Source organism: Phyllostomus discolor, chromosome 7, assembly GCF_004126475.2.
Source record: "Phyllostomus discolor isolate MPI-MPIP mPhyDis1 chromosome 7, mPhyDis1.pri.v3, whole genome shotgun sequence".
Taxonomy (NCBI): Eukaryota; Metazoa; Chordata; class Mammalia; order Chiroptera; family Phyllostomidae; genus Phyllostomus; species Phyllostomus discolor.
This window is the reverse complement of record NC_040909.2, coordinates 39,822,331-39,844,884: the sequence shown is the minus strand read 5'-3', so window position 1 is coordinate 39,844,884 and position 22,554 is coordinate 39,822,331. Positions and strand designations below refer to the sequence as shown.

The window sequence follows — 22,554 nt, the reverse complement described above, 5'->3', positions numbered from 1 at the left end:
GTTATTTGATTCTTGTGGATCTTCTAAGGTTAGAGGAGGTGACTTTATGACTGGTAGCAGGGAGCGTAGTCACAGTCGAATAGATGTCATGTTGGGGAAATCAGAGGTCTAGGACTCTATACCCATCCTGCACAGCCACTAAGCTGTCATGTCCACTCTCTTCTTAGCACAGGCAAGATGTCTTTCATGCATTTACTATATGCCAGACATTGTCCTAAGCATTTTTTGTGCATTAACTCTTTGAACCTCAAAAACACCCTGAAGTAATGACAACTGTTACAATTTCACAGATGAGGAAATTGAGGATCATAAAATGACATCACTTGCAAAAGTCACAGCTAGCACAGACTAAATCTAGAACTTTAAAACCAAAACTTGTGTGACAGATACCCCACTATCCCTCCCCACACTGCCTTTAACTCTCTCACTTACAAGCTTTATCACTTGTTTTCCCATGTATGCCTTTGATGCCCACGGTTGTCCTTTCAGCTAGTACCCAGGGTCTTATTGATTATTATTACAAATAACTTTTTGGTTCTTTTTTGAACTTGAGTTTTCTTTAAATCAGGTATTACAGGCAGATGTTACAAAATTTAGAGATACAAAGGAGCAAATGAGCCTTTGCCCATCACTCAGTTCTCTTAAAAATGCATGCAGTTTAAAAGTCATTTGTATTTTTGTTCTTTCATGTCTATTCCCTGTTTTGCTATAGAATTGTTGTTTTTCCCCCATTGATATATAGAAGCTTTTAATGTATTAAGAGAATTAGTCCTATGCCTGTAGTATAAATTGCCAGTAATTTTCCCAGTTTGTCTCTTGCTTTTTGAATATGTGAAGGTTTTTCTTTCCCCACAGAGAAACATTATGGCAGTCAAATTTATCTATTCTAAATTTTATGGCTGAGATATGTCATTCTTAGACAGCTATTTCTCACTCCAAGATTATTAAACAAAAATCCTTATATTTTCTTTTATTACTGTTTTGGTTTTGATTCATCTGAATTTTTTTTTTTTTTTGCTATAATGTGGGATCCCATTTAAGTTTTTCCCATGATAACTATTCAGGTATTTCAACAATAATCTTGTCCTTCACTGATGTGATGTGTCACACTTATTCTATACTAGATTTCTGAATATATTTAGGTTTATTTCTGAGCTTTCTATTTATTGATCTATCTTTTGATGCATAAGTACCACATTGTTTAAATTACTGTAGATTAATACTATATTTTGATATTTGGTAGAGCCACTCTCTCCATTTCTATTTTTTTCTCTTCAGAATTCTCCCAGCTATTCCTGATTTTTTATTTTTCCATGTGAACTTTGAAGTCAATTTGTCTAGTTCCCCCCTCCCCATTTGTTGGTGTTTTTTTCTACTAGAATTACATTAAATTTACAGATTAATTTAGGGATAAATGACATCTTTATGATATTATCTTCCTATCCAAGAAAATTATATATATTTCTTTTGGTAAAGTATTATTTGGTATACCTTAATAATGTTAATTTTTCACATAGAGTTTGCATACATCTTATTAAGTTTATTGGTGGATACTCTATCTTTTATTGCTATTGAAAAGGTTTTCTCTTTTCCCTCAAATTTTAAATCTTCACACTGGCAGAATTGCCTCAGGCTATCTCCAGAAACATCACATCTGATTTGACTTGGGTCCTAGTTCCTGCCACCAGCTTGCAGGCAAGACTCAGAGCCCTTGAGACAAAGACAGTATGTGAGGGTTCTGGCAGAGGGAATCTGCCATACAACCTATCCATACAACTAAGCTCCTCTAGGATGAGTGCCAGGAATACTGAGATAGGTTGATGATATTATGTATGTTATAAACAACTACAACTCTGTGTGAATACAATGATTTTTCATCCATTGTGAGATATCTGTCCACACCAGGGCAGAGGATGGCAAAGTAGGCCTTATGAAGCTTTAATCTGAGATCTTTGGATAGACTGATTTTATGTGTCCTGACAATGGATGACTTTGAGGAAACTGAGGCAGCATTTAGTATTATACTTTCTAAAGCCATGACACTATTTTCTCCTCAAATCACAAAATGCAATAGGGCATCAAGGATCCTCCCAGACAACTGGAGTCTTGGCTGGTACTAGGTATCATCAATGTTCATTAGCATTCTTAACTGTTACTAATATTTAATGAGCAATGGTTATCTATGTGCCGTCTTGTGTCATGATTTCTGTCCTGGAGAAGCCCATGGTCCAGTAGAGAAGATATGTAGAAAATTACTATAATGAAAAAGGATAAATATTTAATAGGGTTGTGTTCAACGTGCCCTAGGAATGAAGAGGAGGGGGCTGTGAAATTTATTTGGGATTAGAGGTATTGGCTTTTGAGTGTGGCCTTAAAAGATAAGGAGTAGTTAAGTAAGTTTGGCAAGGGCAGCAGATGGTATTGCTACCCTGTAACTCTACTTGGGAGCTAGCTCTGGTCCTGGCTGTTGCCCAAGCTGCTGGGGGAGCTAACAGTCCCAGGAGCTGTACTTGACCACTCTTGAATGGGAGTTGATGAAAAAAATGCCCTACCTTTCCAAGATGTATTCTACAATACAACTGAGTGTTGCTCAGTGGGATTTGGCTCCAGCTGCGCAAAATGGTAACCTGCTCTTGAGTGCACCTTTTCTTGGCTTCCTTGACTCCTCAGTCTCACTTGTCTATGGCCCCACTGGTGCTTCCTGGGATCACATCTTAAGCAAACCATTTGTACTCTGCTTCTGGGCAACTGACCCCAACACAGCAAATCATGGGCAGAATGCTTTCTTAGATGAGGAGACAGCATCAGCAAAGGCACAGAGGTATGACAGAGCATGCTTTGTTTGGAGACAAGAAAGAAGCTGAATATGGCTGCAAAGCAAGTCAAGGAAGACTAGGAGATGAGCTAGACAGAGAGTATGGAGAATCATGAATGCCTGGCTAGTCTTTCTGGAGGAATGATAGTGGGTTTAGAATGGAATTAAAAAAAAAAGTCCTTCAGATGATTCAGTGGTGGGCAGGGCCATGGTCTGAAGAGCAGGGAGAAAAGAAATCCTCCTGTCCTCCTCCCTGGTACTTTTGACCAAGGCTCAGGGCTCCAAGCTCCACCTCTGTAGAGCTCTGGGGCTCAGGCTTCCCCTACCTGGGTGAGCCTGCTGTCTTCCTGCTGAGTTGGTAGCTGCCTTCCATCACCTGCCATGCCCGTTGCCTGGGCTGCAGCAGCAGTTGCTGGAGATGGGTGGAGCTCAGTCAGCAGCCGGCACACGCTGTTACCAGGCCTGGGACAGCTGTCTTTGCCCAGAGGCTGCATAGATGGAATTTTCCTTTCTGCAGCTGTGCGTTACCACTCACCACTTGCCTGCCTGCACTCTCAATGCGGGACTCATCTGAGGCTTCCTTTTCAGGAGTTCATTGATATTCTCATCCTGTTGTTGGCTTCTGTAAATGGAGGAATTAGGAGGCATTTGCAGAGGGGGCTAGGGAAGGACCAGGTGCTTTTCCTGTCTGCCTGGATACACAGATATGTCATGTTTTGGAGCAGGTTTTCAAGAGCAGTCCTGTGCTTTGTTTTCTTTTCCTTCTGTCTCTCCTTTTATTCTTTCTTTTTTTTTTCTTCTTTTCTTCCTCCGTCCTGCCAGGCCCTGGACTAGGTAATCAGAATTCAGAAATGACTCAATCACAATCTCTGTTCTCAGAAAGATCCCCCTCTAATGAGGAAAACAGAATAAGACCTAACTATTATAATATTGTCTTCTGAGTACTATGATTGAACTATTCATGTACTTTAAATACTTGTTGAATAAAGAAAGAAGAAAAATGAATGACTGTTAGAGAACGAGGAGGGAGGCACAGTCAGGGAGGAAGGCACATGGAGGAAGTGGTGCCTGAGCTGCATTTGAAAAACTGGTTATAATCACTAGCCCCTGCTAGGCCCTTTTTAGCTCAAATCCTCATGACAATTCTATGAAGTAGATAGCCTACTTTACAGATGAAGAAAATTATAGGGAAATTAGATAAATTGTCTGAGATTATAAAGCTGCCAGTAGTACAGTCAGGATTCCAAAACACTTCTGTCTACCACAAAGACTGTGGTTGTTCCTCTGAATCATGCTGCAAAGCCTGAGGATGGGTATCTCAAGCAGAGGAAACAATTTGAACAAATTTTTGGAGGCATAGGAGAGATGATAACACAGGGGTTGATTTTCTGGAACCTTTGGGTGTCATGCTTTCTGAGCCTGGGCACTTTCTAAAGCATTCATTATGACCTGTAGAAAAGCAAGTGGTTAGTGAGTGTTTAATTCTTCATCCTAAAATTAGGAAGTATTGTTTGAATCTCAGCTGTTCTGTGACAGACTGTGTGACCTTGGGGAAGTCTCTTCCCCTCTTTGAGCCTCTGTTTCCTCATTTGTTTAAAGGAGAGTGTAGTTCCTATCTTGTGAAGTTGTTGTAAAAATTCAGGGCAATGTGGTAAGCAATCATTACTATTGATCTGTTCAAGGTGACTTTAGGGTACCCAGGACTGGCTCATGATGGAGTGGTTGGATGAATCATCAGGGAAAGGGACTTTTAGATAATTGGATAGGGGATGCCTTCTGTCTTCCAAGAAATGATAGTGCTGGCAGAAAGCGTACTGCTAGCCTGCTTCAAATGAACCAGATGCTATTTTGGAGATGAGAAAAGACATTTTCTTGACACTGACAGTGTAGGGAGGGAGAAGATAAAAACCAAGAAATAGGAATATTGACTCACTCCTGATCAGGAACAGGGGACAGGCATGCCAGCCAGGTGCTCCAGAGGGTCTCTAGCCCTGGCAGAGTTCTGCAGATGTGCAGGATGAAGGGGAGGGTATGGAGAGAGAATGCTGGTGGGCTTTTTGGACTGAATCACACTCATTAAAATGACAGTGAAGTGTTTGACCTTGGACTATGACTCTGTTTTCCTCCCAACTCTGGAGCTGGCTATTTTCAAGAAAAGAAATGGGGCCATCTGCTCAGAGCTGGCCCTGGCACTAAGGAACCTTTCCCTGGGGACAGTTATGCAGGAACTTATACAATGTGGTATTGGGGTGGGGGTGGGGGAAAGGTATTTCTCAATGTACAGATATTTTTTTACATTAAGGTGTAATGCCATTAATGCCTTATGCTATTTCTCTAATAAAGAAGATGTCTTTTCCTTTTATTCTTAGCCCAAATTCTCAGATTCCCATCAGAGATTTTACAACTATATTGTCAAAATAAAATCTTCACATAGACCCCTATAGGTCCTGACCCTACATATCTCAACCCGACCTGTTGATTTTACATATGAAAAATGAGACTCAAAATAAAACTGACACCAGAATATTATATAACTCTTAACCTATTGTGTGGTAAACCAGGAATTCAAATATTTGTCTCTAAATCAGAACATATGTTTAATTACATTTATTTTTAAAAAATAATCACTATCATGAATATGTACCTACCATGTGCTAGACACTGTGTTGGGCACTATTTATACATGATCTCATTTAGTTTTCTACAACAGCTCTGCAAAGAAAGATTAACCCCATTTTACATATACGTAAAACTGAGTCTCATTAAAGAAATTGCAAAAGATTGTCTTGTTAATAAGTGCTTGAGGCAGAGGATTAACCTATATGGGTCTGATGCTAAAGATCTAATTGATCCACCATCTGGTAATGGCTGAGAAGGACTGGAGAGTCGGGGCTGCCCACAGTTTATGTAAACACAACAGCTCATTCACTAGTATCTTGTAAACATCTTTCCCTATTACCCGGAAGGTACCTCCTTGAAGAGGAACTGTACCAGAGGTAGAGGGATGGGGTTGCCTTATGTACTGACTTGGTACAGAAAGCTCAGCTCTGTCCCTGGTTTGGGTCAAATGCTAAATGGAAGGGGTGCTCTTTCATTTATCGGCAAAGCAGTGTGTGGATGCTGCTGGAAAACAATCTCTGATGAGTCCTCTGAGTTTCCCAGGCAGGGGAAACCCACTCTGCTGTTCATGTGTGCATGATAGAAATGTTCCTCTATCACCATGGCAACACCAATACATGAGCATCCAGAAGAGACCAGAGCTGCTTTGTGGGAAGCTGTGGTCCAAGCTCGGTGGGAGTAGGAGTTGGGTGTACGGAGGGAGGGGTGTCTAATTAGCTATCTCCTTGCTTGAAGCCAGCTTGTTCCTGGGGCAGGACTGTTTATACAGGATGCCATGCCTCCTAAGTCTGCAGGATTTTGGTCAAAGAGAGATGGCAGGGACACTGAGGAGAGTCTAGGAGTATGTATTATTTCTTGTATGGTTTCTGATAAATGTGTTTATTAGGCAAGCTGCTAATGTACAGGTGGCAAACACAAGGCCCATGGCTCGAATCCGGCCCCCCACCTTGTTTTATCCAGCCCAGCACCTTGTTTCTACCTGGCAGCAGCACTGAGCTCCTTGCCTCTAGTTAAGGAGTAGTTACATTTATACAGTCCTAAAATTACATTCGGCCCTTGATGGCAACCTCAAGGCTGATGTGGCCCCTGCTGAAAATGAGTTTGACATTCATTAGCGGCTAATGGATAGCACCTTTTTAAGGGGCCTGCCTGTATACTCTAATGGAGAATCTCATGGGCTTTGAAAGCAACCAGAGACTTCCAGCTCTGCAATTTTTTAGTTCTAAGATCTCATATTAGGTAGTATAACCTCTCTGAAGTCTAATTGCTTCATTGGTAAAAAAAAAAAAAAGAAGATATTTCATGCAGTTGTGGCATGTAGTCTGCATCTAAACAGTTGCAGCTATTACTGTGTCCCCAGTACTGTTAGAGAAATGGAGACTTGGCAAGAGGGCTATCTTGAACTTCCTTAAGTCAGAGGCAGACTTGGAATTAGAATTCATGCCACCTGTGTTTCTTCTGAGTGCCCCAGCCTTTTTCTCTTCCTGAAACCATCTGTCAGTGCTCAGTGTTTGCTCTCCAGACTCAGCCCCTATGTTTCCTGGCTCAGCCTGGTGACATCATGTGCATATTTCTCCTAAGGGGCTCTGCCCAGAGAATCTTACAACATGAGACCTTGGGGATTACCCAGCTCAACTCCCCCTCCTTTATTTCTCAGGATAGGAAATGGAAGCCTGAAGAGAGAAGTTAAGTGCTTTTTCAAGGTCACCCAGCAAGGTAGAAGCCATTAGATGCAATGTTTTGTATTTATTTTAACAGGTATGACTAAGCCTGGGAGTAGCTGCAGAGGGTCTTCCTCAAGCCTTTCACAAATTCTCTTGGGTGTGTAACATTGGGGTAAAGATGTGTAGGAGAAGTCCTTTTTTGTGTATTTTAGTTGTGGTACTGGTGACTTCTGTGATTCCCCTGGCATTAGAAAAATTAATAGCTAACATTTGTACAGTGCTTTATAGCTTATAAAATATAATCATTTACTTGATCTTATTTAGTCCTCAAACTAGTCCTTCAAGGTCATTATAATAATTATTACCATTCTTTTCCAGCTGAGGAAACTGAGACTGAAAGTGCTTTGTTCAAAGTTGCCATGAGGCAGATTTAGAAGTTGAACTTGTATCAGTGTGATTTCTAACTGTAATAGCAAACTGGCCCAACTGAAGTGGCCACCTTTGGAGAATTCAAAGTTGAGGCTACAGCTGACCTCTACACAGAGGCGGAGAAGGAAATCATCCACAGGGCCAACTGTCAAGAAGGCCCACCTGAATGGAGATGACAATCTTTTAATTAAATTGAAGTCTCTGAATGACAGTAAAAAGATGTATTAAAGGAAATAAACCTGGCTGGCATAGCTCAGTGGATTGAGCGTGGGCTGGGAACCAAAGTGTCCCAGGTTCAATTTCCAGCCAGGGTACATTCCTGGGTTGCAGGCCATAACCCCCAGCAACCGCACATTGATGTTTCTCTCTCTCTCTCTCTCTCTCTCTCTCTCTCTCCCACCCTCCCTCCCCTCCCTAAAAATAAATAAATAAAATCTTAAAAAAAAAGGAAATAATGATAAAGTTTGATTGTCACTTTCAAAGTGTTCCCATATTATCTCATGAGAGGACCAAGGTGGACCTACCCCTCCTTGTTTACATTAGAAACCCAGAGAACTCAGCAACTTGTTGAAAATTGCAAAGCTAATTAGTGATAGAGTTGGGACTAGAACCCACAGCTTCTGAATCCCAAACTCTTTCTATTTCTCTTTAGGGTTGGTGGGCCTGAATGGTATCCCTGATCCTGAGAAGTGAGCAAGAGCCAAGAGTGGCATGTTCCAGCAAACTTCCTTGTTTGGGAGGACAACCAGCCAACAAGTGTTTAGTCAGGTGGTTCAGTGTGTCAGGTTTTTCCTTTAGGCTCTGTATTTGAGCTCTGCCTGTGGAAGGCACTTTAATTCCTCCTCGGTCTTGTACCTTGTGGGCTTTCTTTACTATATTGTTGCTCAAGGGAAGAGAGAAATGAGAGCGGTGATAAAGCTAAATTGGATCTTGATTTTAACAGGATCCTTTCATCTACAGTTGTCAGATGTTTACTTGTATTTACAATTCAGTGGGAAGATAAAGATTACACAAGGAAGGACCTCAAAGAGTCATGGGCTTCAAGAATTGGAGGAGAGCTCTGAGATTCTGACAGTTGGCTTAGTTGATCCCCAAATGATTAAAAAAGGTGGGGGAGACTCCTCTACTGATTACTCTGAGAGAAATGCTTTCCACCTAGTTGTGGAGAATGGCTGCTTGGTCTCAGAGGGAGATAGGCAGAAAAGGTCCTAACTGTACTAGGATTTTACATTTTGGAGCATTTCCAAATCCTTCCTGCCTCCCCTCAATTCCAGGAGAAAGGCAGGGCATAAGATAAACTAACAGTGCTATATTCTGCCTACACCTGGAACTTAGATCCTCAGGTAAGGATAAGGGAAAGACATTCACTATAGCTCATTAAAAACCCAATCCCATTTATAGTAAAGTGTCTTTAACGCTACAAGGACATTTCTTGGCAATGACTCAGTGGAACATGGGGGATATTGGTTTAAGCAGATATGATTTACAGTTGTGCCAACTAATGAACATTTTCTGATCATATACAACTGATTAATGACCATCATGCCCAATTATAAGAAAACAGTCTGACCCTGACTGGTGTAGGGCCCTGACTGGTGTAATGACTCAGTGGGTTGGGCATTGGCCTGAAAACCAAAAGGTCACAGGTTCAATTCCTGGTCAGGGCAGATGCCTGGATTGCAGGCCAGGTCCCTGGTGGGGGTGTGCAAGAGGCAACTGATCAATGTTTCTCTCTCACATCAATGTTTTTCTAAAATAAATAAAATAAAAACTCTGTTTTTCCATGAGTAATATTTTTATTATAACCTAACTTAATAAATTAATAGACTATCTGATAAGTACTTTTTAGTGGTCTTGTGGACTTCCATTGTATCAATAAAGGAACCTATAGCTGAGCAGCTCCCTGGGAATGTTCTGATCTAGCACCCAAGATTGAGACATTTTCTATGCATTGAATGTTATATTAGGCTTTGTAGATCAGTCCAAGAGAAGCAAAAGAGAGAATTCCTCACCTTGAGGTGCTTGCCTGCTACAAAGAAAGTTGGATAGACACATACAAGTACAGCCTCTTAGAGCCTATCTTAAAAATATTTGGGTGATTACTATGTTTAGATGCTATTCTAAGGCTCAAGGAATATAGTAATAATACAGGGAAGAAGGTCTTTGCCTTCAAGAATAGATCTATACATCCTTATAACTTATCCAGTCCATCTTCCCCGACTTTGATCTTGCTGTGTCCTCTGTCTTGGTTGCCTTCTCCACCTTGTTCTAGTGACTTGAAGTCCACCCATTTTACAAGGCCTGGATCCTCCCTCCCCTGTGAAATCTTTTCCTACCCCAAAGATCTCCTCTTCCCCTAGCTCCTTTAACACGCACAGCCTGCTCCACTTTCTGATGACTCAGAGACTGCTCTGATATTACTAGTTATGTGCTCACATGTTTATGAGTTGTCTTCTTTGGGGAAGAACTTGGGTTTTCTTCATCCTTTAATCTCCTTCACCCTCCAGTAGCTAGCATAAGGCCTTGCACATATTAAGTACTCAAAACACGTTTGCTTATTGTTTGATTTTTAAATTTTACATATACTATAAGCTTAATGGTTAAGGGGAATTACGTAGTGAAATAAAAAAAAAAACCCAATCATCCAAAATAAAATTGAAGTTATAGTATCTGAAATTTCATCATTAGAGATTCATACTTTTGGAAAAGATTCCTCTGATTCTCTAAAAAATATTTCTAGGAAGGCAATACGTTAAAATAAGTTTATTTCCTTAGGTTATTAGTGGCTTATCAGTTTTATTCTCCAATAGACACAAGAAATGAGTTGGGTAAGAGCACAGTTTGATTCTCAAACAGCTGAGAACTTATAATGTGTCAGGTACTTTGCTTAATGTTGGGGTCCAAAGATTAATGACACAGTCTTATCCTTGAAAAGCTTACATTCTAGTCACCCGAATACTATAATTTCTTCAGAGGCTATGAGAAAGCCAAGCACAGACAATAAAAAACTTAGCTTACCCAGTAAGACTGAGGGAAGGCTTCCTGAGGAGTCATCAACTAGTATTCCTCCAGGCTTTCTCTACCTGAGTGCTTTCCCCACTTACCTGCTGGTAAATTCCTGCAGCTGCCTCAAGACCTATCTCATATGTCACCTCCTCTGAAAAGCCATCCCTAAGCCTCACAAACAGAATGACTTCTTCACTTATTGGTGCTCCGAAACCACCTTACCCAACTGTATTATAGCATTTGTCACATCTTATTGAGGTTAATTTTTCCTGTGTCTATCCTCCCCACTTTCTGCTTTAGTCCACATGGATTGCAAACTTGCCACAGACAGGGGCCACTTCCCATTCATTTCAGTTTATTTAGTTCTCACCACTGCCTGGCATATGGTAGATGGGAAGACCAGTGTATTATTATAGTTGGTTGAAGACCTTTTGGACGGCATTGGGTCTCTGGCTCAGAGCTGGACTGTGCATCTCTAAGGTCCAAGCTGAGAATGCCAGCTAGGATGTAGGAAATAAAACTGCCTGCCAATGTTAGTTGTCATTGATTCCATTCAGCTGAATAAATACTCACTGAGAACTTGTTCAAATAAGAATCCAATCACCATCACTAGAATACTCGCTGTTTGCCAGGTGCTTTACATACATGATCTCATTTACTCTGTGTAACAACTTTGAAAAGTTATTTCCTTTTATCAGCTGAGGAAAAGAGACTCAGAGAGATAATGTGACCAAGGTCACCTGTAGTCAGATAGTAAAGTGTAACTGCTGTGTCTTTTTCCACTACAACACAGGGATTAAGTATATCTCACTACAAGTGAAAACAAAGGTCCAGGGGTCACACAAGATTCAGGGAGCACACGTGGGAAAGTGGTAATCAGAGAAGTCCTCATAGAGTTCCAGGCAGGCCTGGCCAATGAATGAACTGGGAAAAAACATAACTCAAAACAAAAACAAATTGAAAGACCTTAAGGATGACCTTTTTGGTACTACTACATCAGATGCACCAATGCCTGTTATGGAGGTGGACAAAGAAGGGGTAGTGGAGGCTTAGATATACCATGAGAATCCTCTGTGTGTGTGTGTGTGTGTGTGTGTGCGCGCGCGCGTGTGTGCATGCGCCTAGTGTGTGAGTTTCCAGTTTTACACATGGCTTTCTCTCTCTGGTGGATGAGAAGGGGGAGAGAAGTACATGCTCTTAGGTGAGCCCTTCTCAAGAGCATCTGTAAAAAATAAATGAAACTGACACATCCTTTCAAGTAGAGATGGAGAGGATTTGTTCATCCCCTCCTTCCCAAAGTAGAGAGGATGACCCTTTGCTTCCCTACTAAGACTTGTCTTCATCACCTTGGGGTTAGGGGTCGGGGGAATGTCTTTCTCCTCTACTATTAAGAAAGTGGGTAGAGTTATTTTCCATCTCACCATAGGGTGTGTGTGTGTCTTGTGTGTTAGTGGGGACAAAGATTATTCCTTCCTCATCCGGAGTTTGGGGAGATGACACCTTTTTCTTAGGTTTGGGAAGAAAGGTGGTTCTTTTCTTTCTTGTTACAGTGCGCGCGGGAAACGGCTCTCTTCTCACCTCAGGGCAGGGAGACTAACACCTCTTTTCCCTCCAAAGAGAGTGGGGACAGTTTTCTTCGCCTCCATCTCAAGTGGGACATGGTTCTTTTCTCCCCAACCAAAAGGTTACGGTAGGGGCTTTCGGTTCCCTTTTCCCTATTCTTGGAGAGCAGAATGGCCTCCCACGCCCTGCCCATAGAGCCAAGCTCAGGCTGCTGGTGACCAAGCTGTCTTCACGTCCGCAGACCCTGGAGGCCCGCCGCACCGAGCTGGGTGCGCAGGCGGGGAGCCGGGGGCGGCGCCTGCTCTGCGGCGCGGGGCGGGGCGATCTGTGGCCCCGCCTCCGTCTGCTCCACCGCGCTGAGCTTCGCGCCGCCTGGCTAGCCTGGCCCTGTCTGCCGCGGCTGTCTGCTGGGTTTGCGGTCCCGCACCTGAGAGTCAGCCCCCTCGGCCCCCTCAGCCCCACATCTGCCGCCTCAGTCTTCCTCTCCGCGCCGGCCGGGCCCGCCGCCCCGCGTGCCCCCATCCCCTCAAGCCAGATGATGAACTTCCTGCGGCGCCGGCTGTCAGACAGCAGCTTCATCGCCAACCTGCCCAATGGCTACATGACCGACCTGCAGCGGCCGGAGCCCCAGCAGCCGCCGCCCCCTGGCCCGGGCGTGGCCTCGGCGTCGTCGGTGCCCCCAGTCTCCTCGGCGACCCCGGCCGCCTCGCCGGGCCCCGAACGGAGGCCGCCGTCGGCCCCCGCACCTGCGCCGCAGCCTGCGCCGCAGGCGGCCTCGGCGCCGTCGGTGGGCAGCAGCTTCTTCAGCTCGCTGTCCCAAGCCGTGAAGCAGACAGCCGCCTCGGCCGGCTTGGTGGACTCGCCTGCACCGGCTCCCGCCGCCGCCAGGAAAGCCAAGGTGCTGCTGGTCGTCGACGAGCCGCACACCGACTGGTAGGTGCCGGGTTGCCGCTGGCACTAGGAACTCCCAGGGCCTGCCTGGGCCACTGGGGGCCGCCAAGGAGATGGTACCAGGGCGCCAGAGAGACAGTTTAGACCAATAAAAAGGAGGGTCTGCGTGGTCCCGCCGTGAGGAGACGGCGGGTGGGGGCTGAGCAGGGAAGAAGGGATGTTTGTAAGGTGGGAGTCGGCCTTGATCTCCTGGAAAGGTAAACCCTGAGGTAAGAGATTTCCTCAGTTGTCTCAAATCCTCCAAAAGAAGCAGCTACTTTATGCAACAGGGAAGAGTCTTAAGACTTAACAGTTTGTTTTTGAGGGGCGCACGGAGGGGTCAGCCTAAACACAGAAAAGATGAGGTAAAAATGGTCCCAGATCGCTGAAGGAACATTTAAAACCAATTAAAAAAGGTTCTACTCTATGAAGCTTGAGTGAATTTGGAAAGGAAATGGGTATTTTGCGGGAAGAAGGTCAAAGGAGTATTTTCAACTGTCAGATGAGGGCTGATACCAATATTGACATTAAGGTTGATCAAATCACAGATGTGGAAGCCACGGTTTACGTGGGCTTGTTCCCCTGCAGCACGGCTGAAGTCCGTTTAAGAATAATGAAATTCTTGTATTTTGTGCAGCGGGGAGGGGATTTATGGAATTTGTTTTTACTTTGGTGTGTGTGTGGGGAGTGGAAGTGACGGTGTTTTTTTCCCGCTGGAAAGATGACGACCAACGTAAAAGGTTTTGGATCATTAAAGGACCACAAATAAAAAGAGATCTGCTTTAATACAGTAGACAGGGAACTTCAATAATTATAATTATTATTTGTATTATTAAGGGATATTTCAATTTAGAATCGGAAGGCTGGGGGAAAATGGTACCACTAGTTGGTAAAGGCAGGAATGAGATACACTTAAGACAAATCAATTAAAAGAAGTTCTATTTTATGTAGCAGGAAGTTGACCTAGGGATGATGGTTGGAGTGGGTGGTGAGGGTGGAATTGACTGGTGAAGGAAGGACTTGAAGAAATGAAGAGGCCAGAAATCCGGGTTGTTCTTTTTCTGGAATATTGGAATGGTTGTTTTTGTTTGTTTGTTTTTCTTTCACACAGGAATTGAGGTAGGAGACTGGACCTGAGTGTTTCCTCCTAAGAGGGAGGTGCAGAGGGACCACAGAGCTGTTTATCTCCATCTCCTCTTTTGGCTGCTTCACTGTTTTTCTCACTGGGAGAACCAGAGGGAGGGAATGCTAGGGTGCGTGTGATGGAAGTGAGATGTAGATGTAGAGATGCCCTCCTGCTGGCTCCTCATCTGACCATTCTGAGTAGTCTTTAGGGTGACTTGTGTAGTTGGCTTTTTCTCAAGACTGTGGAGCAGAAAATATGAAGGAACCTTTGTTAGGAAATGACAAAAGCACAAGCAGGAGTTTAATGGGGAAAGTATAAGAGTTTAAATGATGGTGCCATTGACAGCCCTCTACAGGAATTGCTCCAACTCCCTTTAAATCAACAAGTGCTTATTAGTGGGAAGGGAAGGTAACTAAGCTTTACTAAGCATACGTTATATACCAAGCCCTGTATTAGGTGCTCTGATATAGTATATGTCATTAAATTTCACCACCAACTGAGGCTTAGCAAAGTTAAATGATGTGTTCCTGGTCATATAGCCAGCAAATTATATATAGTACCAGGATTTGAATTTAGGCTCATTTTACTTCACTGTTGCTACTGCACTGGCTTGCTATTCCTTCATCATTATTATTATGTTATTAGTAATATTAATAACAGGCTCCCTCTAGGGGCTAGGTAGTATAGGGATCTTACGGAGTACTCATAGTTAAATTTGGGAGACAAAGTGGAAACATTTAACAAAAACAGTTAACAAAAAGGACTCTAGGATTATTAGTTATTCAGCAAATGAAGTGATTAGTGAGGACTGGAGTTATTAGAGAAAGAAAGCATCACAAAAGATGAGTTTTGAATGAAGGCCAGATAAAGAAGGGAGAAATGGGAATGACATTGGTGTTTCATTTTTTTTGTGCAAGAATCTGGTCCTCCTGCACACTGCCCCGATTTATCAAGTTGAAGGCATTTGTTTGTCGTCGAATTACCAGTTAGGTACTGGCAGATAGGAAGATACTCATTTGTATGTATTTGATGAGGCTGCTGTAGATTTGTACTTAGTTCTTTTTTAAAAAAGTTTCTTTCATTTTTGCCCATCCCTCTACCCCGTAACCTCCTCCCTCCCACTAGCTGTCATCTGCTCTCCATCTATGAGTCTATCTGTTTTGTTTATTCATTAGATTCCATGTATAAGTGAAATCATATGGTATTTGTCTTTCTTTGTCTTATTTCACTTAGCATAATGTTCTCCAGGTCCATCCATACTACTGCAAAAGGTAAAATTTTCTTCTTTTTTAAGGCTGAGTAGTATTCCATTGTATAAATGTCCCATAGTTTTCCATTCATCTATTCATCTACAATGAACACTTTGGCTGCTTCCATATCTTGGCGATTGTAAATAACACTACAATGAACATAGGAATGCTTATGTTCTTTTGAGTTACTATTTTGGGCTCTTTTGGATATATTCCCAGAAGTGGAATTGCTGGGTCAAAAGGCAGATATGTTTTTAATTTTTTGAGGTATCTCCATACTGCTTTCCACAATGGCTGCATGAATCTGCATTCTCATCCACAGTGCAAGAAGGTTCCCCTTTCTCTACATCCTTGCCAGCACTTGCTGTTTGTTGATTTATTGATGATAGCCATTCTGACAGGTATGAGATGGTATCTCTCATTGTGGTTTTCATTTATATTTCTCTGATGATTAGTGACGTTGAATATCTTTTCATATGTCTACTGGCCATCTGTATGTCCTCTTTGGAGAAGTGTCTATTCAGGTCCTTTACTCATTTTTTAATTGGGTTGTTTGCTTTTTTGGTGTTGAGTTTTGTAAATTCTTTATAAATTTTATAAAGAATGTACAAACCCCTTATCCGATATACTGGCAAATATATTCTCCTATTCTGTGGGTTGTCTTTTTATTTTGTTGATTTCCTTTGCTGTGCAAAAACTTTTTAGTTTGATGTAGTCCCATTTGTTTCTTTTTTTCTTTTGTTTCCTTTGCCTGGGGAGATATATCTGATAAAAAATTGCTATGAGTGCTGTCCGAGATTTTGTTGCCTCTGTTTTCTTATAAGATTTTTATGGTTTTAGGTATAACATTTAAATCTTTGATCCATTTTGACTTTATTCTTATGTGTAGTATAGGAAGGTAGTCTAGTTTCATGTTTTTGCATATATCTTTCCAATTTCCCCAACACCATTTATTGAATAAACTATCTTTAGCTCATTGTATGTGTTTGATTCCTCTGTCAAATATTAATTTACTGTAAAAGTGTGGGTTCATTCCTGGGCTCTCTGTTCTGTTCCATTGAGCTATATGTCTGTTTTTATGTCAGTACCATGCTGTTTTGATTACTGTGGCCTTATAGTATAGTTTGATATTAGGTAGCATGATTTCTCCAACTGTGTTGTTTTCGTTAGGATTGTTGTTGCTATGCGGGACCTTTTGTGGTTCCATATAAGTTCTTGAAATATTTGTTCTATTCTGTGAGATACGTCATCGGAATCTTGATAGGAATTACACTGAATCTATAGATTGCTTTGGGTAGTATGGACATTTTGATGATATAAATTTTTCCTATCCATGAACACAGTATGTGCTTCTACTTATTTGTTATCTTCTTCAGTTTTTTTCTTTGATGTCTCATAATTTTCTGTGTACATGTCTTCTATATCCTTGGTTAGGTTTATTACAGGTGTTTTATTCTTTTTGAAGCAATTGTGAATGGGATTATTTTCTTAATTTCCTTTTCTGTTAGTTCATTATTAACATATAAAAATGCAACTGATTTCTAGATATTAATTTTGTATCCTGCTTTGCTGAATTCATTAATCAGTTCTGGTAGTTTCTTGGTGGAATCTTTGGGGTTCTCTATGTACAATATTATGTCATCTGCAAATAATGACAGTTTCACTACTTCCTTTCCAATTTGGATGTCTTTTATTTCTTCTTCTTGTCTGATTGTTGTAGCTAGAACTTCCAGCAGTCTGTTGAATAAGAGAGGTAAAAGCAGACTTCCCTGTCTTGTTCCTGATCTTAAGGGGCATGCTTGTAGTTTTTGCCTGTTGAGTATGATGCTGGCAGTGGGTTTGTCATATATGGCCTTTATTATGTTTAGGTATGTTCTCTCTATTCCTAGTTTGCTGAGAGTTTTTTTCATAAATGGGTATTGATTTTTTCAAATGCTTTTTTCTGCATCTATTGATATGATTATGTAGTTTTTATCTTTCATTTTGTTTATGTGGTGAATCACATTTATTGATTTGCAAATGTTTGTACCAACCATGCATTCCTGGAATAAATCCCACTTGATCATAGTGTATGATCTTGTTGATGCATTGCTGTATTTGGTTTGCCAATATCTTGTTGAAGATTTTAGTATCTGTGTTCATCAGGGATATTGGCCTATAATTTTCTTTCTTTGTAGTGTCTTTATCTGGTTTTGGAATTAGGATGATACTGGCCTTGTAAAATGAGTTTGGGAGTCTTCCCTTCTCTTGAATTTTATGAAATAGTTTGAGAATGAGAGGTGTTAGTTCTTGGAATATTTGGTAGAATTCCCCTGTGAAGCCATCTGGTCCAGGGCTTTTGTTTCTTGGGAGTTTTTTTGATTACTGCTTCAATTTCACTAGGTGTAATCTGCCTATTCAGATTCTCTGATTCTTCCTGATTTAGTTTGGGAATACTATGTTTCTAGGAATTTATCCATTTCGTCCAGGTTGTCCAGTTTGTTGGCATGTAGTTGTTCCTAATATTTTCTTACAATCTTTTGTATTTCTTTGTTGTCAGTTATTTCTCCTCTTTCATTTCTGATTTTATTTATTTGGGTCATTTCTCATTTTTTCTTGATGAGTTTGGTTAAAGGTTTGTCAATCTTGTTTATCTTTTCAAAGAACCAGCTCTTGGATTCATTGATCTTTTGTATTGTTTTTTTAGATGGTATTTTATTTGTTTCTGCTCTGATTTTTATTGTTTCCTTTCTTCTACTCACTTTGGGATTTGTTTGTTGTTCTTTTTCAAGTTCCTTTAAGTGTAAACTTAGATTGTTTATTTGAGCTTTTTCTTTCTTTCTTTTTGTTTTGTTTTTTAAGAAAGGCCTGCAATGCTATAAATTTCCTTCTTAGGATTGCTTTCCCACTGTCTCACAGATTTTAGATTGTTGTGTCCTCATTTTCATTTTTTTCAAGGTATCATAGATTTATTCCTTGATCTCATTGTTGGCCCATTCATTGTTTAATAACATGTTATTTAGCTTCCATGTCTTTGCATGTTTTTCAGTGTTCTTCATGTGATTGATTTCTAGTTTCATAGCATTGTGGTCAGAGAAGATCCTTGATATGATTTCAGTCTTCTTAAATTTATTGAGACTTGTTTTGTGTCCTAATATGTGTTCTATCCTAGAAAGCTTTCCATGTACATTTGGAAAGTGTGTGTATTTTGTTTTGGGATGAAATGCTCTGAAGATATCTGTTAAATCCATCTACTATAGTTTGTCATTTAAGGCTACCTTTTTCTTGTTGATTTTCTGTCTGGAAGATCTGTCCATTGAAGTCAATGGGATGTTAAAATCTTTGACTATGACTATATTTCTGTCACTCTCCCCCTGTAAGTCCATCAAGATTTGCTTCACATATTTAGGCACTCTTATATTAGGTATGCAGATGTTTACTAGGGTTAATCCTCTTGTTGGATTGTTCCCTTTATCATTATGTAGTATTCTTTTTCGTCTCTTACTATAGCCTTGGTTTTTTAAAGTCTATTTTGTCAGGTATTAGTACTGCTATCCCGGCTTTTTTTTTTTTTTCTCATTTGCATGAAATATCTTTTTCCATCCCTTTACTTTTAGTCTGTGTGTATCTTTTGATCTGAGATGGATCTCTTGGAGGCAGCATATTTATGGGTCTTGTTTTCTTATCCATTGAGCTACCCTGTCTTTTGGTTAGAGCATTTAAGCCATTTACATTCAAGGAGATTATTGGTAGGTATGTATGTAGTACCAATTTATTGTTAGACATTTTTCTTTTTCTTCTTCTTAAAGCAAGCCCTTTAACATTTGCTGCAGTAGTGGTTTGGTGTTAATAAACTCCTTTGGTTTTTCCTTGTCTGGGGAGGTCTTTATTTCTCCTTCAAATTTAAATGATAGTCTTGCTGGGTGAAGCAGTCTTGGTTGTAGGCCCTTGCTTTTTAATCACCTTGAATATTTCATGCCATTCTCTTCTGGCCTGAAATATTTCTGTTGAGTAATCAGATGCTAGTCTATTGGTGCTCCCTTGTAGGTAACCACCTGCTTTTCTCTTGTGGCTTTTAGGATTCTCTTCTTGTCTTTAAGCCTTGTCATTTTAATTATGATATGTCTTGGTGTAGACCTCTTTGGGTCCAACTTGTTTACAGGGTCTCTGAGCTTCCTGGACTTGTGTGTCTTTTTCCTTCACTAGATTAAGGAAGTTTTGTGTTATATCTTCAAATAGGTTCTTGATCCCTTGCTTGCTCTCTTCTGCTTCTGGTATTCCCATGATGCAGATGTTGTTATGCTTTATGTTGTCCAAAATGTGTCTTAAGCACTCCTCGTTTTTTTAAAAATTCTTTTTTCTTTTGGCTGCTATCCTTGGGTGTTTTTTTCTACCTTGTCTTCCAAATCCCTGATTTGATCCTCTGCTTCACCTAACCTACTGTTTATTCTTCCAGTGTATTATTTATTTCAGATATTGCATTCTTTATTTCTGACTAGTCCTTTTTTATGGTTTCTGTCTTTTTTCATGCTGTTGATTATCTTTATAATCATTAATCTAAACTCTGTATCTGATAAATTTCTTGCCTCCATTGCATATAGTTCTTCTTCTGGAGAATTCTCTTGTTCTTTCATTTGGGGTCTGTTTCTTTACCTTCCCATTTTGGCTTCTTTTTGTACTTTCCACCATAGTTGTTAAACTAATCAAGCCGTAATCAGCTTTAGCACAACTCAGTGGGACAGAGTAATTCTGCTGGGTGGGGCTATTGTTTCCCCTCAGGCTGATGCCACTTGGAGGGGATTGCTCTGCCTGAGAGTGATGGCTCTTGCAGTGTGGGGAATTGACTCAGCACAGAGATCCTGGTGGCTGTTCAGTTCTCTCCCCAGAGCCACCAACCCCAGTCTCTCCTCAAGTGTCTCTAGTCTACTCTACCCTCCTCTGTTGGAGCTCACGGTGAGTGACCACAAATGAAATTTTGTGCATTCGCCCTTTAAGAGGCTCTCTGCATCTCCCGTTGTCTCTCCCTGGCAAACTGAAACCCTGCTGCTTTTCACAGATGGATGTTATCTGGGTTCCTTTCTGGCTCTGGTGCTGTAGGCTGGGGAGCTCAGCTTGGGTTCTAGACCCCACACTTCTCAGGGGGAACTCACCAGCTGTTGAAATGTTCCTCGAGAACTTAAGCTGTTGGTGTGGGATCTCAGCCAGCCCTCTTGTGCCTCCTCTGCACTCTCTACCAGTCTTGTTGTGGTGAAGTGGTTGCTTCTGTCTGTCCTTGGTTATAAGGCTGCTCTCTAGCTAGTGTTCAGTTGGTTATTCAGGATGCTTTCTCTACAATTTAGTTGTACTTCCTGATTGGTCCTGGGAGGAGGTTAGTATAGCGTTCACTTCCTCTTCCTCCACCTTGGATGTTTCTGATTTGTATTTAGTTCTAACAGCTTCAAGTAGCTTGAGATTAGAAACTTTCCTTGGATACTATTATTCTCTACACTGCCTGGCATGAACCAGAGAATTACCTTGGCCTGAAGACTAGATTTCTAAGGGAAGCAATGGAATACACTGGAATGCACTTTCCTATAAGCTGATTCCCAACTGTATTTTGATTTTCTCTGAAGTAGTAACATTGATTTGTTAAAACTCATAATTCCAGTTTGAATCTCATGCTTGAGCATGGTTCTGTGCTTCTGTGCCTAATAGCAATTCTCAGAATTGCAGTTTGTTTTCTAACATGTCTGAATTTCTTAAAAGACATCTTGCTTAAATATTGATGAATGGTTTTATTGAAAGGTCTCTGAGTTAAGGAGCAGATGCCTGCTTATGACAAATAGAGTGACTTAAAGGTGCTTTTTGCTCTAAAAGTTGATTTTAGTAAATTAGTCTCACAGTTTAAACTACCTACATAGTATTCAGTGGGCAGGTGTAATTTTATGCCCAGTATTATTTTCTTGGTGCTTTAATAGGAAGTCAGAGCATTGGTCCCATCTGAATTATTGAATGCTAAAATAAAGGTTTTAACAAGCATTTAAATAACTGGAGATTCAAAAGAAGGAACTAAAATAGGCAGCCTCTCAGAGCAGCCTTAATTCACAAGGGAATTCTTTGAATTTCTATCAGTTTAATTGTGGGACTTGGAATTTGGGAACCTTACTACTGTCCAAGATAATGGAGAAATTGGAAGGTGTTACTCTCTCTGTATTTTGCTTGAAATTGTGTTTTTATTGGTTGCCTGAGATCTTTAGATTAATTGCACACTAAAGGATCATTGGGAAAATGTATCTGTTTTACTAAAAAATGAAATCAAGCTCATTATATACCTTACTAGTAATTATTATTAGTGGTTGATATATATATCATATATATCAACCACTAATTATATGTGTGTCTGCCTCTATGTGTATATGTATTTTCGAGATGTGTGTGTGTGTGCTATAGATATCAGGATATGTGCATATATAGCCTTTCGAGTCTCATATATAAATTTGAAGTACAGTTAAGACTGCACTTTAACAAATGATCTCTGTGCATAAGCAAGGAACAAGCATCCATCTGTATATATTGGATATTATATTGTTACTGGTGAAGAGGTAAGTTTTTTCTCAGATTCTCCCCTGTCGTTTTTCCAGTGATTCCAATCCCAGTGCCAGAGGGAGTTCTTTCATTCTGGCATGTCTCGGTGTTTGATTTGAAAATCAGTACAGCACAGGCATTCTAAAGCTTATCTAGATGATCTGGAGATTGAAGATATGACAAATCCATCGATGTTTATTGAGCACCTTCTTGTATAGGGTATATATGCTAAGAAAAATGATACACTCTGTTTTCTAACATCTGTCCATCTGAGTAAATAAGATAAATATATGTTTTAAAGGCATACTAAAAACTACCCCTTGTATTCATAGTTTGGTCCCTGGATCAACAGAATTGGCATCAAACAAGAAGTTTTGAATTATAGATTATCGGGTCTCACCTGTGCCTACTGAGTAATAATCTGTATTTGAATAAGGTCTCCAGGTGATTCACGTGCATTAAAGAGGCATTGAACAAAAGGGTGTGTAATTTAAGTGTTAAAGTGTGGGAACAACTGCTATCATTTATCAAACTATTATATTCTAGATGTTTTACCATATTACATATATTATAAATATCATTTAATCTCTGTCACAGCAATGCAGTGCT

The 22,554-nt window shown here is 40.7% G+C and overlaps 1 protein-coding gene across 1 annotated transcript in view; it reads left to right on the top strand.

Moving 5' to 3' along the window:
- The first annotated feature begins 12,462 nt into the window (after nucleotides 1-12,462).
- Nucleotides 12,463-22,554, top strand: part of SYN2 (synapsin II) — a 201,528-nt gene continuing 191,436 nt past the window's right edge. Inside the window, exon 1 of the mRNA XM_028518111.2 lies at nucleotides 12,463-13,029. Within this exon, the coding sequence (XP_028373912.1) occupies nucleotides 12,632-13,029 (398 nt within the window). The 5' untranslated portion in view covers nucleotides 12,463-12,631. The remainder of the gene's footprint in view (nucleotides 13,030-22,554) is intronic.